We start from the raw sequence: 14987 nt of genomic DNA on the forward strand, positions 1-14987 counted from the left end.
GTGAGATTCTTCATTATTGTAAATTATTTGGTCACTATTAAAACTGAGTTATATTCTTTTGGTTTATTAGTTGCCCATAAATATTAAAAGATCTACACAATTGTCAACAAGTTTCACCAGCTATTCTGTCTGGCTTCTTCAGGACAAGAAAGTCGGTACAATACTGTTTACTAGTAAAAAAGAGAATGAAGTAGCACAGTCAAATCAAGTAAAATTAAAACTGACACGTAACATCATATGCATGGAGTGTGGAGTCTCAGTCATTGCTTGCTGAGCGTGTTGTATAGTTTTTCACGAAATAAAATTCTGGTAAGCTAAGTGAATTTATTAGGCTTTTCCAGATGTCTTTCAGTATCATACCTTGATTTCTGTTTAGATTATCTCCTGTCCGGAGTACAACTGCAGCTTCTTTGAGGTTTCTACATCTAAAATCTTCTTCTATATAAGGTATGGAGCTGTTATCCCAATCGATGGAGTGGTGAGACATTGAAAAATGATGGGCTAATTCTGAAGTGTTTGTTCTGTTGTTGTTAACATCTCCTAAATGTTATTTTTTTTGAATTTCTAGGCTTCTTGAAGTTTGGCTTATATAATTTAACACACAGGAACATAGGATGTTGCATACACCTGTGTATTTGTAAAAAGCATTACTGTCCTTAGGAGATCTTAAGATGTGTTGTATAGTTTTGACAGGTTTAAAATCAACTGACATTAAGAAACCTCATGATCCTTCATAGGAACGATCCACAGCAACTACCTCCTGTCACACAATATGCATTGTCTATTGCCATCCCTTATGTCAGATCAGTTTCAACAAAAATAGCCAAACTCATAAGGTATTTCAACGTCAGAGTTGCTTTTAAACCTGTCAAAACTATACGATACATCTTAAGATCTCCTAAGGACATAATGCCTTTTACAAATATGCAGGTGTATACAACATCCCATGTTCCTGTGGGTTAAATTGTATAGGCCAAACTTCAAGAAGCCTAGAAATTCAAAAAAAATAACATTTAGGAGATGTTAACAACAACAGAACAGACATTCAGGATTAGTCCATCATTTTTTGATGTCTCACCACTCCATTGATTGGGATAACAGTTCCATGCCTTATATAGAAGAGGATTTTAGATGTAGAAACTTCAAAGAAGCTGCAGTTGGACTCTGGACAGGAGATAATCTAAACAGAAATCAAGGTATGATACTGAAAGACATCTGGAAAAGCCTAATAAATTCACTTAGCTTACCAGAATTTTATTTCGCGAAAAACTATACAGCACGTTCAACGAACAATTATTGAGACTCCATGCTCCATGCGTATGATGTTACACGTCAGTTTTAATTTTACTTGATTTGACTGTGCTACTCCATTCTCTTTTTTACTAGTAAACAGTATTGTACCGACTTTCTTGTCCTGAAGAAGTCAGACAGAATAGCTGGTGAAACTTGTTGACAATTGTGTAGATCCTTTAATATTTATGGTCGACTAATAAACTAAAAGAATATAACTCAGGTGAGATTCTTCTTAATAACAAACACAAAATGTTATATTCAGACAATAATGATCAGGGAAATGAAAGAGTAGCTAAGGTATTCCACATTAAACAGGAAGATAATCTTCTTGAATGGCAGGCAACATAAAACACAGTGATATGGACAAACATCAAAATGGACAATGACACTTGTTTGTGCCAATGATCCCACAGAAAGTATTACTGACTATAACTAATTCTCTTCTCTCTCTTTAGAAGTACCTTATAGTGAGTATCTACTGTCAGGAATACAATGATGATGACATACCCATTAAATACTATTTGATTTAACTTGTACTCAGGGTGGTGAAAGTGATAACTTGCTGTTGAAAATTATTATTTGAGATCAATTTTGAAAAGTGGCATTTTAGAGGTTAAAGTGAAATGCTACAGAAGAAAATAAATGATTATGATTAGCTTAGATATTGCAAAACTTTGAATTGAAGCAGGTGAAGGGAAATTCAGTTTGTATTTGAATTAAAAACAAATATAACTTACACAAACTTAAAGCATACAAAACTATATTTAGCTGATGTAAGAATAGAAAATAATGTGGATTAAAGGAAACACATCATATATCATATGTCCCCACTTAATCAAAATGTATTTCCAGTCCCACAGTAAACATAATAATAAACATTCCCATAATAATAAACAACGTATTCCGAAATGCTCATATACAGGGCTCCAGAAATACAACTTAAATCTACTATCCATAAATATTGTTACAGGTGATGTTTTAAAAAAAACTAAATGTTATGATGATAATAACACAAAGTAATACATTCTTTAATTTTCACTATACATGTAATTATGCCGAAATGTGCTTTCCTTTAATGGTTTAAATTGTATGCGACAACACAACTCAGTTTGTGCTTCCTTTTGTTTACTGTTCATAATAAAGGGTGAATTTATATAAATTATTGTTTATGGATAATTTAGTAAAAAAAAAAGAAAAGAAAGTAGGTACTGCTTGTTATGAAGCCAGACTCACTTTTCAAGATATACTCAGTCACAAGATCCAATCTTTGCATGAGATACAATTATCTCATGCAAATATAACTGATATTAGATTTTATTAGGCTGTAATAAGATAATTATACCAACTAGTTTCCCCACATATGCTAATAGCTTCTTCTGGGTTAGGAAGATGTACCTTTTTTAAATAACAAAGAATTTTAAATAAAAATAATTTATTATGTGAAGTGTTCAAATATTTAATCACACAAATACCAAAATTCATCTGTATAAAGCACCAGTCATATTTACATATGATTCCCAGACATGGAACATCGCTATCAATGAACGGTCCAACAAAGAATGCTTAACAAACTATTAAAAAAAAAGTCAACTGAGATGGTTGTGACACCAACGATCTACATCTACCTTCGACGTTCAGTGCTTTGCTCTCTACAGGCCAACTAATGAATACAGAGGAAGACCAAGAAAATAGTCTTGGCAATACATAAGCAGGCTTTATTTTGAACATGAGGCTCATGAACCACTTTGCATTTACTATTTGGCACAAAACAGTAGAGCAACATGGTTCACTTTCATCTAACAGACTTTATCTCCATGAGTTTTCATTATATGAATATTTCTATATATATTTTTTACTCCATGAGTTTTGTGTAAATCAATAACAAGAAGCAATTTGTAACAGAATTTCTTTTTATAAACCCCCAAACAGCAAATATCACTATTCATACATAAATAAATGGTGACGTTGTAGCTAATTTGTGTCATAAGATGTGAAAATAAGCCTTAGGATATACTATATTATAACTGTGCACCTACTGGTGCACAGTTGTAATATAGTAATTTACACCTTATATTATAATTGTAATAAGGTGTAAAGGTGTAAGGTATTGGAAGAACAAGATGTATACATGTACTACAGTATTTAATTAGACTGTGCCAATTTTGTGAATTTATAATTAATTTATTTTCTTAATGAAATTATATTGTAAGAAAAGGACAATTTGTTTAATAACAGATTGTCTATTACATACATCATGCTTACTATATGTGTGTAAGGTTAATGTTGAACTAAATGCATGCATTGATTTATGAAATTTATAATTGGAAATGATAACTGTAATTACTGTAAATGTATTTATGATATAAAAAACTTTATTTTTCACATACTTGAAACATGTGAGCTTTGCTATTTTCATTTTATTAAAGTAAAGTGGTAAAAAAATGAGCTGCTATTACATGTCACACATAAAAGCAGCTCATTTTTCTTGCTTTATGAATAAAACAAAAAACAAAAGCATGACACATAGGGGAACATGTGTGGCATGAAAAAACACTATAATACTGCTGAGAGAGAAATGAGGGGAATTTTTGAAACCCAACATTGGATGTTTATGAAGTCTTTCACATACAAAGAAAAATGCTTAAAAAAAAGTTATCAGTTATGTTACAACAATGACTACAGCACTGATTACAGAAAAGATATAAAAGGTTGCGTTTTTAATGACAGTAATACCCTCACATAGAAAGTAAAATAATGTTCTGAACCATAAAGAAAGGTTCTGACTGGTTTATGTTGTGACTTTTAGAGAAAACCAGCATATGTTTTTGTAATTCTTTAAAAGCAAACCCTGTAGTGTTCAAATTCAGGTCCAGAAGTTTTATTTCCAGGTCTCTGTAAATAAAACTTCTTTAATAACATTGTTGGCAGTGACCTATGATCAAATAACTTGATGGTGAATGAGATGTTTTAAAATTAAAAATAAAATAAAATAAAGCGTAAATTATACAAAGAAAATAATATATTTGGAATGCATTTAGAAAGAGGCCAAAATTCACTCACCACTCTTCTCTGATAACTCGCCTGTGGCAAGTGGGCAAGTGAATTTCTTGGGCCTTGCTAATATATTTGCCTTTTATTAATACAATAGTCCCAGTACCAGTTTATAACCATTTCAAACTCAGTTGTTTCTTCAGCAGAATGTTAGTACCCATGATAAACTAACATATAACTGAACAATATTACTTAGAATATGATAAACTAATGTATGATTGAACTATATGACTTAGATTATTACTAAATAGTTTAGAGAAATAACAACATAGACTAAGATATACATTAAAATAACTTTTTAATACAAATCCAATATTTCGGCAATGTCACATTGCCATTTTCAATGGGAACTTGTGAGCAAGACACTTGCACACAGGCACAGCAAACAGTAAATGAGGAGGAAGCAGGAAGCTATTCTTTCTCCTAAAGTCCTATTGGTGCCCCCTAGCAGGCAATGTTGGTATTCTTGGGCGACTGGGCTGAGGTCTTCTGATGTAGGTTTCCCAAATTTGAGGCAGTCTCATGCAGCCAAATTTGTTGTGGTTTGGATTGTTTCTTAGGGCTGAGGCTGATTCCATGAAAAGCCTTTCGTACTTGTATTTACTATGGTGAATGATTGTGGCTTTCTTCCACAGTATTCTATGGCGGGTATCCAGAGCATGGTCTGCAAGACCAGAGTGGCTGTATTGGTGGAACCGGATGTAGTCCTTTTGTTCTGTAATTCTGATATTGGCTGTCCTGCCTGTTTGGCCAAAGTAGGACAGCTTACAGCTGCAAGGGACCTGGTATACACCAGGTAGGTCTGGGGGGGTCTTTAGTGGAGCGGATAAGGGATGCCAATTTCTTATATGGTCTGTAACAAGAAATTAAGCCGTGTTTTTTTAGGATTTTTGTAATTTTTTCAGAGGTGCCTCTGATATAGGGTATGGTGATGGATTTAGAGTAATATTTGGTCTGAATCAAGGTTGCTCTTCAACCAGCTTCTCTTTCACAATCGTTCTCAACTGTTTCTCAAGTATACTTGCATATATCTTACCAGGAATACTCAGTAATGAAATGCCTCTGTAATTCTCATATTCAGTTTTATTTCCCTTTTTATATATGGGTACTATGAGAGCTCTACTCCAATCATCTGGAATTCGTCCCTCTGTCCAGGCCTTCTGAACTATGAGGTATTGTTGTGTCGACTTTCTACTACTATAACTATTCTTCTATCTTTGAGTCAAATCCCCGTTATACTCTCAATCGGGAATCACATGGTACCTCTGAGGGACAATGGAATTTCCTCGAGATCGAGGCAACACCAGAGTATCAGAGTGTCTGAGATCTAGCTCTTGTAAAATGCCAAGAAAATTTATATTTCACTGCGCCACTTAGCGCTATTAGATTAACAATATTATCAATCAAGAGGTGATCTCAGGACAGTACTTAAATGATACCTAGCAACTTTGCAGACGTGGCTGAACTTTACTTCTTTCTAATCTCCCGCATAGGTTCGTATTATTTTTTATAAGAGGTGCATCGGATTCCGGAAATCACAGATAGTCTTAGTTAGATACAAAAGCAAGGTTTATTATATATCAAAAATATGTACATTCAATACTATTAGCTTAATTCCCATCTTAAGGGAGTTCCTGACAGTCAGGACAGAGTTAAAATATTACAATACTACAAATATACTTATAACTGATTATGCTGTAATTCTCTAAAGTAAGAATCTTATTTATACTCTTAAATACCTTAATCATGCATGTTATCACAATCTTTTTATTTCTCAGTAGTTCAGTCAAACTACACAAGATAGCATTTATATCTTTTACAATCCCTTTATAAATTAGCAATTCCTCACTCTAGACATATTCATAACTTCTTACAACATATTAATGAACTTTGTCACAGTGATAGACAGTAAGATTAAAGGTAACCCTCTCTAAACAATAGCAACACAATCTTATTCAATATCATAAATGTACCCCTTTCTGCTTTATCAACGTGGCACAAATCTCTCATTCACATTCAGTGAAATACAAATAAAGTCTACTAATCTGCCCTTTGGTTCTGTATCGTGTCAATGGTCTACTGGAATCTGCTTCTCCTTAATGTCCACGTGGTTCAATCTGGCTTTCTATGGACTGCCTATTTCTTCCGCGGAGATACGACCGCCGAGTTCCGCTGCTGCCTTTATCGGAATCCTCCGGTATGGAGGCACTGCCACCCTTCACCACCTCGAGAGACGAACACTAGGAGATCCAGGAACAAAAAGCCCTTTTTCAGGGGTGCATGACCCTTATATTTCCCTCTTTTTTTCTCGGTGTTTCTCGCATTTCACGATGTCCAGCCAACACACATGGTCTTACATCACAGCGTCCAGTCTTCTCCGCTATCGCACGTGCACTGACATCACGCTGTTTGCTTGGGGCAAGCCACTCCCTCACGTCACTGCATCATGCCCTTTGAACTTTACTCTCCCCTTATGTTGAATTTGTGTTAACATTCTATATCTATTAATACATATTATTTTATAAAACTCTGCTAAAGGTTTACATTTTCATTATTGATTTTAACTCATTTGTGAATGGTACAAAATACACACTTATTTAATCTCTCATAGTGAAACTTGCTTGATATATTTACATAGCATAAAATTTATACTCAGAGGCAATCACCTGTATTTATATTCCTTTATTGTTTGGAAATGCATGTTAGATTGTGATAAGATAGGTGTTCCTAAAATTCCACTCTATCACAATCCAACAGTATCTCCACTGTAAGACTTTTATACTTCCATACTTGAGCATTTCTGGTCGAATATCATCTACTCCTGCTACCTTTCCACATTTCAGGTTTGATGGCTTTTTCTACTTCAAGTATGGATATGTATTCCTGACTGCATGCCTGGTCAGTATTTTTTACCAATATGCTCTCATCACTGCTTGTTTTATTTAGCAGTTTTTTCAAAGTAATTACTGCATACTTCAAGGATATCTTTTTCTCCTGTTTTCATGTCACCTTTATCATCTCTAATTCTTTTTACAGCACTTCCTCCATTTCTCTTCTTCAACAACCTCCAGAATATCTTGCCACCTTCTCGATATTTATTTTCTATGTTCTTGCCAACGTCCTCCCATGACTTTTGTTTAGCCAATTTTACACAGCGTTTAGCTTTCTTACATTTGTTTCTGTATTCTCCAAGAGCACAAGTGGACTTATTTGCCAGGAACTTTTGATATGCTTTCTTCTTTTCCTTCAGTGCCTCTTTAATTTCCTGTGTTCATCATGGAGTTCTGATTTTTCTATCCTTGCAGACAACCTCACCACATGCCTCTCTGGCTGAATCAATCACGGTTTCTTCAAGGCTTGCCACTGAACCTCCAAGGTTTCGTTGCTGTTCTCAAACTCTTTCATTTTTTTTTCAATAATCTTTGTGTATTTTAGTCTACAGTTCACATCTGAGAGCTGCTCAACTTTTATTCGCTTTAAAACTTTCTTACATGTTCTTCTTTTCAATATGAAATTCAATTTTATACTGCTGAAAATTAAATAGTGATCACTTCCAATTTCAAATCCTCTGTACACTTTGGTGTTCTGCACCAGGGAGAAAACATCATTGTCAACAATAACATAGTCAATGAGACTTTTCTTATTCCTTGCCTCTTCTCTCTATGTGAATTTGTGCACATTTTTATGTTGGAACATGGTGTTAGTAACAGCCAGTCAATGTCCTGAGCAGAAATCCAACAGGTATTTGCCATTATTATTACTCCAAATTTTCCCAAAATATTTTGGTATGTCTGACAATCATTTCCTACTCTGCTATTCAGATCCCCAACAAGGACCAACTTTTTCTTTTTCATTGTGTCAGTTCCTTTCTCTAAAGCATCAAAAAATTCCTCCACTTCTACCTTAGTAGAGCCTTCTGTTGGACCATAGGCACAAATAAGTTTCATTGTCCAGTTCCCCATTCTCATATTTGCCCATATCACTCAACTTGAGACTGCCTGCCATTCAAGAAGATTAGCCTCATATTTAGTGTTGAATACTATGGCTACTCCTTCTTTTCCTTGATTGTCATTGCCTGAATATAACATTTTGTATTCATTGCTCAGAAAGATCTCTTTGTCTTTTTTGTTTCAGTCAGCACTATTATGTCGATCTGGTACTTATCTAATTCCTCAGCTAGCTCCATTTCTTTGCCATTAAGGCTTCTTATGTTGATAGTACTGATCTTGAACTCTGGTAATGTTGAGTTAGGTTAAGTTTTAGGATTTGTTCCAGTAGCTGACTTTTTGCTGTTTGCCCTGGCGAAAACAATGGGAGCCTTGTTTAATTTAACCAGGTAACACTCCAGCCGGCATGAAATTCTGTCATGTTGTACAGAATTTCATGCCGGTTCCATCATTTGAAATTTTGGTTTATGCCAATAAGAATACAATTTGGTCGGCTACATCCCAAATTGCCAGCCCATCCTTGTCCGTTCAGTATCCAGGTAGATACCTAACAGGGTGCACCACGAGAAGGTGATGGACATTAGGTCAGAACCATGGTCAGTTCTCCGCATTCCTTTGAAGGCTGTGTGGATTACTGTGGAGGAAGGATATGTGGAAGAGTGCTATGAAGCACTCTTCCAACCTTAATGAGTATTGTTGCATTAATCTGCCAAAGATCTGGGAGACCATCATTTTGAGACCTGATAGTCTTACCAAAATTTTATAGTTATTCTGCCCATAGAGGGTGTCATGTAAGGATAACAGTTCAGTTTCAGTTACAATTTAAATTGTTTTCCACATTTCTTTAGTTCAGTGTTGTGTGCTTGTTGCAGTTTCTAACTGTACTCTGACGATGCTGGGTAAAAAACCAGCAATATATTAGTAAGTTTAATAAATGTATTTTTCCCTCTCTTGGTGATGTTTATACGTGAAGCTATGTTATGAATAATCAATAGCACACAAGTCTTGTATGCATATTTGAAGGGCATGTATTGTGAGTTACTGATCGATTACAACTTTCCAATTATAGTGATCTCCAAACTACATGAAATAAACTGAAGAATTACTTGGAGTAATGATGTCTGGTTGGTGCATCAGCCTTTTAAAGAAACTGAGACTATATAAATCAGCAAGTCTAGAACAAACTTCTACATGTATCAGTCAGGGTCCTGAACTTCTGGCAAAAGAATTCATTAATGTATAATAAGAGGAAGAATAATCCTTTGCAGTACCATTTCTTGTTTCCCCACCACCATTATGTTTTTTTTTTTTTTTTTTTAGAACAGATGCCTTAATTGTGCTAAAATCAAATGAAGAGTTGATAACTTAATACATCAGCCAGCAATAATACATTACTGAAAATTAGTTAACCCTCTCATGTATAAGGGCCTCATATGAGGACACACAAAAATGATGTCCTGAGATGAGGACATCATTTTTAACATATACAGGGCATGAATTTAGCTAAATTAATGAATTCATGGTTACTATAAGATTAAATGGCACTGTATCATCATTATAATTTTTTATAAATGAATATAAAAATTCATGCATGAGAGGGTTAACTCTAAAATGCACACTCCATTTCCAGTAATGTACACAATTATTTATCACGCAACCTTGCTTTATACCTTACTGGGTCATACAACTTTTAGAAGCAATAAATTATATATTTAGTTTATAATCCTTTATCCAAGTGTAAGCAAAAAGTTTGCAATTTAAATATCTTTAGGACTGGTGCAACTCTTGGCATAGGTGGACTAAGTTCTCATCCTTTTCCTTAGTATCCCATAATGCAAAGCACATCTCCTTGCGGACATGTATAATGCTATGCATTATGAGAAGGGTCACTACCCAGACCGGTTTCGACCTTTATTGAGGTCTCTTCAGTGGGAGCCAGATCCAGAGGTGATACCAAGGTTGAAGCAATGCAGAACTCATATTTCCATATGCCAGTTGCCAAAAGGTGTCACACCTTATTATTAAATTACTCTGGATTAGAGAAAGATGTTGGAAGTTTTTTTCCCACTTGGTTAGACTATAATTATATATTTAATTTAATCCTATATTCAGCCTAATCCAGAGTGATTTAATAATAAGGTGTCACATCTTTTGGCAACTGGCATATGGAGATATGAGTTCTGCATTGCTTCAACCTTGATATCACCTCTGGGTCTGGCTCCCACTGAAGAGACCTCAATGAAGGTCAAAACCGGTCTGGGTAGTGACCCTTCACATAATGCACAGCATTATACATGTCCGCAAGGAGATGTGCTTTGCATTATGGGATACTAAGGAAAGGAATGAGAACTTAGTCCACCTTTGCCATGAGTTGCCCCAGTCCTGAAGATACTTCAGGTGCAAACTTTGTTTGCTTACACTTGGATAAAGCATTAAACTAAATATGTAATTTATAGTCTAACCAAGTGGGAAAGAACTTACAACATCTTTCTCTAATCCAGGGTAATTTAATAAGGTGTGACACCTTTTGGCAACTGGCATATGGAAATATGAGTTCTGCATTGCTTCGACACTGTTATCACCTCTGGATCTGGCTCCCACTGAAGAAACCTCTATAAAGGTAGAAACCAGTCTGGTTTCTGAGTAGTGACCCAGACCAGACACTAAGGAAAGTGATGAGAACTTAGTCCACCTTTGCTACAAGTTGTCCCAGTCCTGAAGATACTTCAGGCACAAACTTTGTTTGCTTACACTTGGATAAAGGATTAAACTAAATATATAATTTTAGAAGCAAAACTTCCATTTATGACAAAAATACTCTACAGCATAAATACATTGTGTGTGTGTGTGTGTATGCTGATTGGAAAGAAGTCAATGGACATCCTCATGGACAAGGTTCACCATGCCATTAAGGATGTCCATGGATGCTCCCAAGTCAGTGCAACTGTGTCCAGATGAAATGGCTGCAAGAGGGGAACTGAGGGAGTTTGAAACAGGTGTTGTGATAGGATGTCATGTTGTAGGCATATGTGATTGGCAAATTGAGCCATTCTGGGTCAACAATCTGTGATACCACACTGAGATGGAAGCATCAACTGCAAGTGTTACCCATAGTGAACAACCCACCACACTCACCAAACATGATCATAGTGTGCTATGAAGGATAACATTTAAAGCTCTCATTCTTCAGCCAACATGCAGAGTTCTGGGCATCGAGTGGAACATGCATCTGCACAAAAACATTCAGAACCAAAGCTCACAACAACGGTTTCTATGGTAGGAATGCAATATGCAAGCCCCACATTACCCAAACTAACATGCAGTCTTGTCTTCAGTGGTGCAGTGTACAGTGGGATGAAGAAGTTTGGAGAAGTGTGGTTCATCACTGTTATGAAGTGATGAATCATGCTACACCATCTACTGAGCATATGAACAGGTGTGACAAACGCCTGGTGAATGTCTCTAACCACAGTGCGTAACCAAAACTATGAAATTCAGAAGTACCAGCCTGATGGTATGGTCCTGTTTTTCCTGGTTTGGCCTCAGACTTCTGTTTATGGTACCACAAACATTGAACTCCGAGAGGTATCTGAACATTTGGAACACTACAATGCTTCCTACTTTGTAGTGTTTCTACAGAACCAACCACTCTCTCTCTCTTTCAGCAAGACCATGCATCGTGTCATAAGGCTGCTACTGTAACTGTTAGTTGTGGACATGAACATCACCACACTTGACTAGCCTCCACAGAGTCCTCATCTCAACCCTGTTGAACATCTGTGGTATGAAATGGAATGTCAGGCAAGGTCAAGGGATATCTGCCCCATCCAGTCCAGGACTTCATTACATGCCTACAGGAAGAATGATCCACAATTCCCTTTGATCACTATGGTACACCTGTGGAAAGTATGCCCTATAGGATTGCTTCAGTCATTGCAGTGAAATGAGTTCCTACATCTTAAAGGTGGGCAGCATGGTTGTTTGTTCTTACACTAAGGTGTACGTTGACTTCTTTTCAAGCTCTGTCTGTGTGTGTGTGTGTGTGCGTGCGTGCGTGCGAGCGCTTGTGTGTGGAAATGTTTTAGGTTAAAGTAAGATTTACTGTTTAGCCTACCTAATGAATTTCAGAGACAGCTGTGGTCTGGGGATACATCATTAGTAAGCAGTTATATTAGTAGAAAGATAATATAATGCCGAAATTCCTTTGAGAACAGATGGAAAATAACCGTGACACTTAACATCTGTATAATGAAAGGAAGGAAGCAGAAATTCATTTTCTGCATACAAAAAACTTATCTATAAACCAAAATAAAAGTGTGATAATATTTCCTTATACTTCTAACATAAAGAAATTGTCAGTAGTCTTATCCCAATACACTGTCTCATATAAACAATAATTTCATTCAACATCTATAATATACTTTTGAAGTATATTACAGGAAGAAACTGAGAGTTCATTGCAGATGAAAAGAGGTTTGAAACCTTTTGAAGGATCCTTTCACATAGGCATTATTTTTTAAGGAAACAATAATGAATATAAGCTGGAGTGAGCAAAGAGCTGGCATCCCTTTCTTGAATAAAATTATCTAGAGACTTTGATTTTAAGAAGAGTTGGGATGGAAAGAACACTGCTCAAGAATATTATGGAAAGAAAGATTTGCAGGACATCTTCTGAGAGGTTCTTCAGGACACCTGACAAGAACTATATTACAAGGTAAGGGGAAGAGAAGATGTGGAAGGCCAACTAGAGAGTGGTTCAATGACATCGTGGAATGGACTGGTTTAAGAATGATATAGGCGACAAACAGAGAAAAATGGAGAAGAGCTGTTCATCTGCTGCAACCCTCTAGCTAGAGGATGCTACTGAATGATGAGAGACTTTGAGAACAGAAGTTATTAATATAAATCTGTTAATAAGAAAATGTTAAAATAATTGAAAGAAAATTTTTCACATTATGTTTCTTGTAGAAATTCACAGCACAAGCAATAAATATGATTTTAATTCTAATGTGAATAAAAGAAAATGCAACATTAATTAATGCAGAAAATGCATCTTAATACAGTGATCTTCCCTTTATAAAACTGACAGCCACTTCTAATGACAGCCAATTGCAATATTCTACAATGAAATCACATAATTTTTCTAGAACAAATAAGTTATTTATTCTTCTAAGCATCCTCTTTAGCTATCTTTTAGATTTAAAATACTGATATTCCAATCTTAAATTTTTAAGCAACTTTTCAAAAGCATAAAGTTTAATTGTTTTGTGTGAGAAAAAAAAAAGAAGGAAAAAAATAAAACAAAATCCATTATTTGTATTACTAGATATTACAATCCTACCTCTTGTTGTGTTGCTCCTAAATCTGTTAATAAAGTTGCTATCTGTGTATGAAAATCCACAGAAACAGGATGTTTCAATAGGATCAGTAATTGCAACTGTTTTAAGAGAATACATATACAATTAGTACAATATAAATCAAAGTAATATGTTGTAAAATAATAATAGGTTTAAATATAAGAACTGCTTATTAAACATTTTAACAAACATAATTAATAATGTTACCTTCAACAATAATACAAATATACTATATACATAAATTAAAAAATTCACATATTATATCACTGCTTACAGAAGTGATACAATATTCTAAGCAGAAACGTAATGCAGTAGACTATCACTATAAAAACACAGCAGTTACAGAAAGCTTACAGTTTACCGCTCAAACTAGTAAAGTTCTCAAATTAAGATGATACTGACCATTCATCCTAATAATAATAAGCAGGGAAAAAATATTAAGAATTACAAAAATATTAAACAGAAATGTGCCATTTTTACTTGTAGCAGCAATGAATCTGTCCAAGAATAAACTCATTCACTGGGTATACACAGAACACATAAGTATTTAGAATGACACAATAAATAAAAAAATAATACAAATACATAATTCATTACAAATGACTTTCACTACAGCAAATATCATTATAAAAAATTCACTCACTTAAAAAAGTTAATGCTAAAAGAAATTCTAAAGAAAATTCACTATAGCAAATTCTCCATTACAACAAACACTTTATTACCTCTAGAGACTATAGCAACAGTATAGGACAAGGTTCACTTCAGTAAATTTAAGGAAATATTTAATGGCAGGAAATTGTAACTGATGATAGAATACGAATGAACAACAAGAAAAGTACAAATGCAAACAGTAATGAGAGACATAAAAGAAAGAAGATATTTAGAGGAGTATGAAATTAAAAAATGACAATCAACAATTAAATTTCAAAATGTTACGTTAGCATTAAATTTATGTTGCTTTCATGAAACAGTGAACTAAACTTGTGTAGCTTGTTCCATTAATTCAGCAGTCAGCCAACTTTATAAGTGGTCACCTCTAAAAGTAATTAACAGCAAGCCTGCACTGTTCAATTTTCAAATGATGTTTCTGCCCAATTAGGAAGCTGACTTTTCATCAGCTGTACCAATCACTTTCCTCTTCACCTTAGGCCCATTAATGCACTAGCTGTTCATCAGCTGTGTCCCTTTCCTTTTCATAACTGAAGTTAATCAATTCTAAAGCTATCTGCCGAAGATTTCAGGTTATTTTCGATAATGTTAATGATACAGACCACACCTATTTAATTCATTATGAAAATTTCAGGTAAGTGATGTTAATTCAAGCTAATGTAACATTTCA

At 34.9% G+C, this 14987-nt stretch overlaps 1 protein-coding gene across 2 annotated transcripts in view; it reads right to left on the reverse strand.

Moving 5' to 3' along the window:
• Sym (symplekin scaffold protein) overlaps nt 1-14987 on the reverse strand; it is a 649809-nt gene that overhangs the window by 399576 nt on the left and 235246 nt on the right. For both annotated transcript variants that reach the window (XM_090398863.1, XM_090398864.1), the window contains one exon: nt 13633-13728. In XM_090398863.1, the coding sequence (XP_090254989.1) occupies nt 13633-13728 (96 nt within the window). The remainder of the gene's footprint in view (nt 1-13632; nt 13729-14987) is intronic.

The sequence above is a fragment of the Typopeltis vanoorti genome, chromosome 10 (genome assembly GCF_054136105.1).
Source record: "Typopeltis vanoorti isolate ZY-2024b chromosome 10, IOZ_Tvanoo_1.0, whole genome shotgun sequence".
NCBI classification, from domain to species: Eukaryota; Metazoa; Arthropoda; class Arachnida; order Uropygi; family Thelyphonidae; genus Typopeltis; species Typopeltis vanoorti.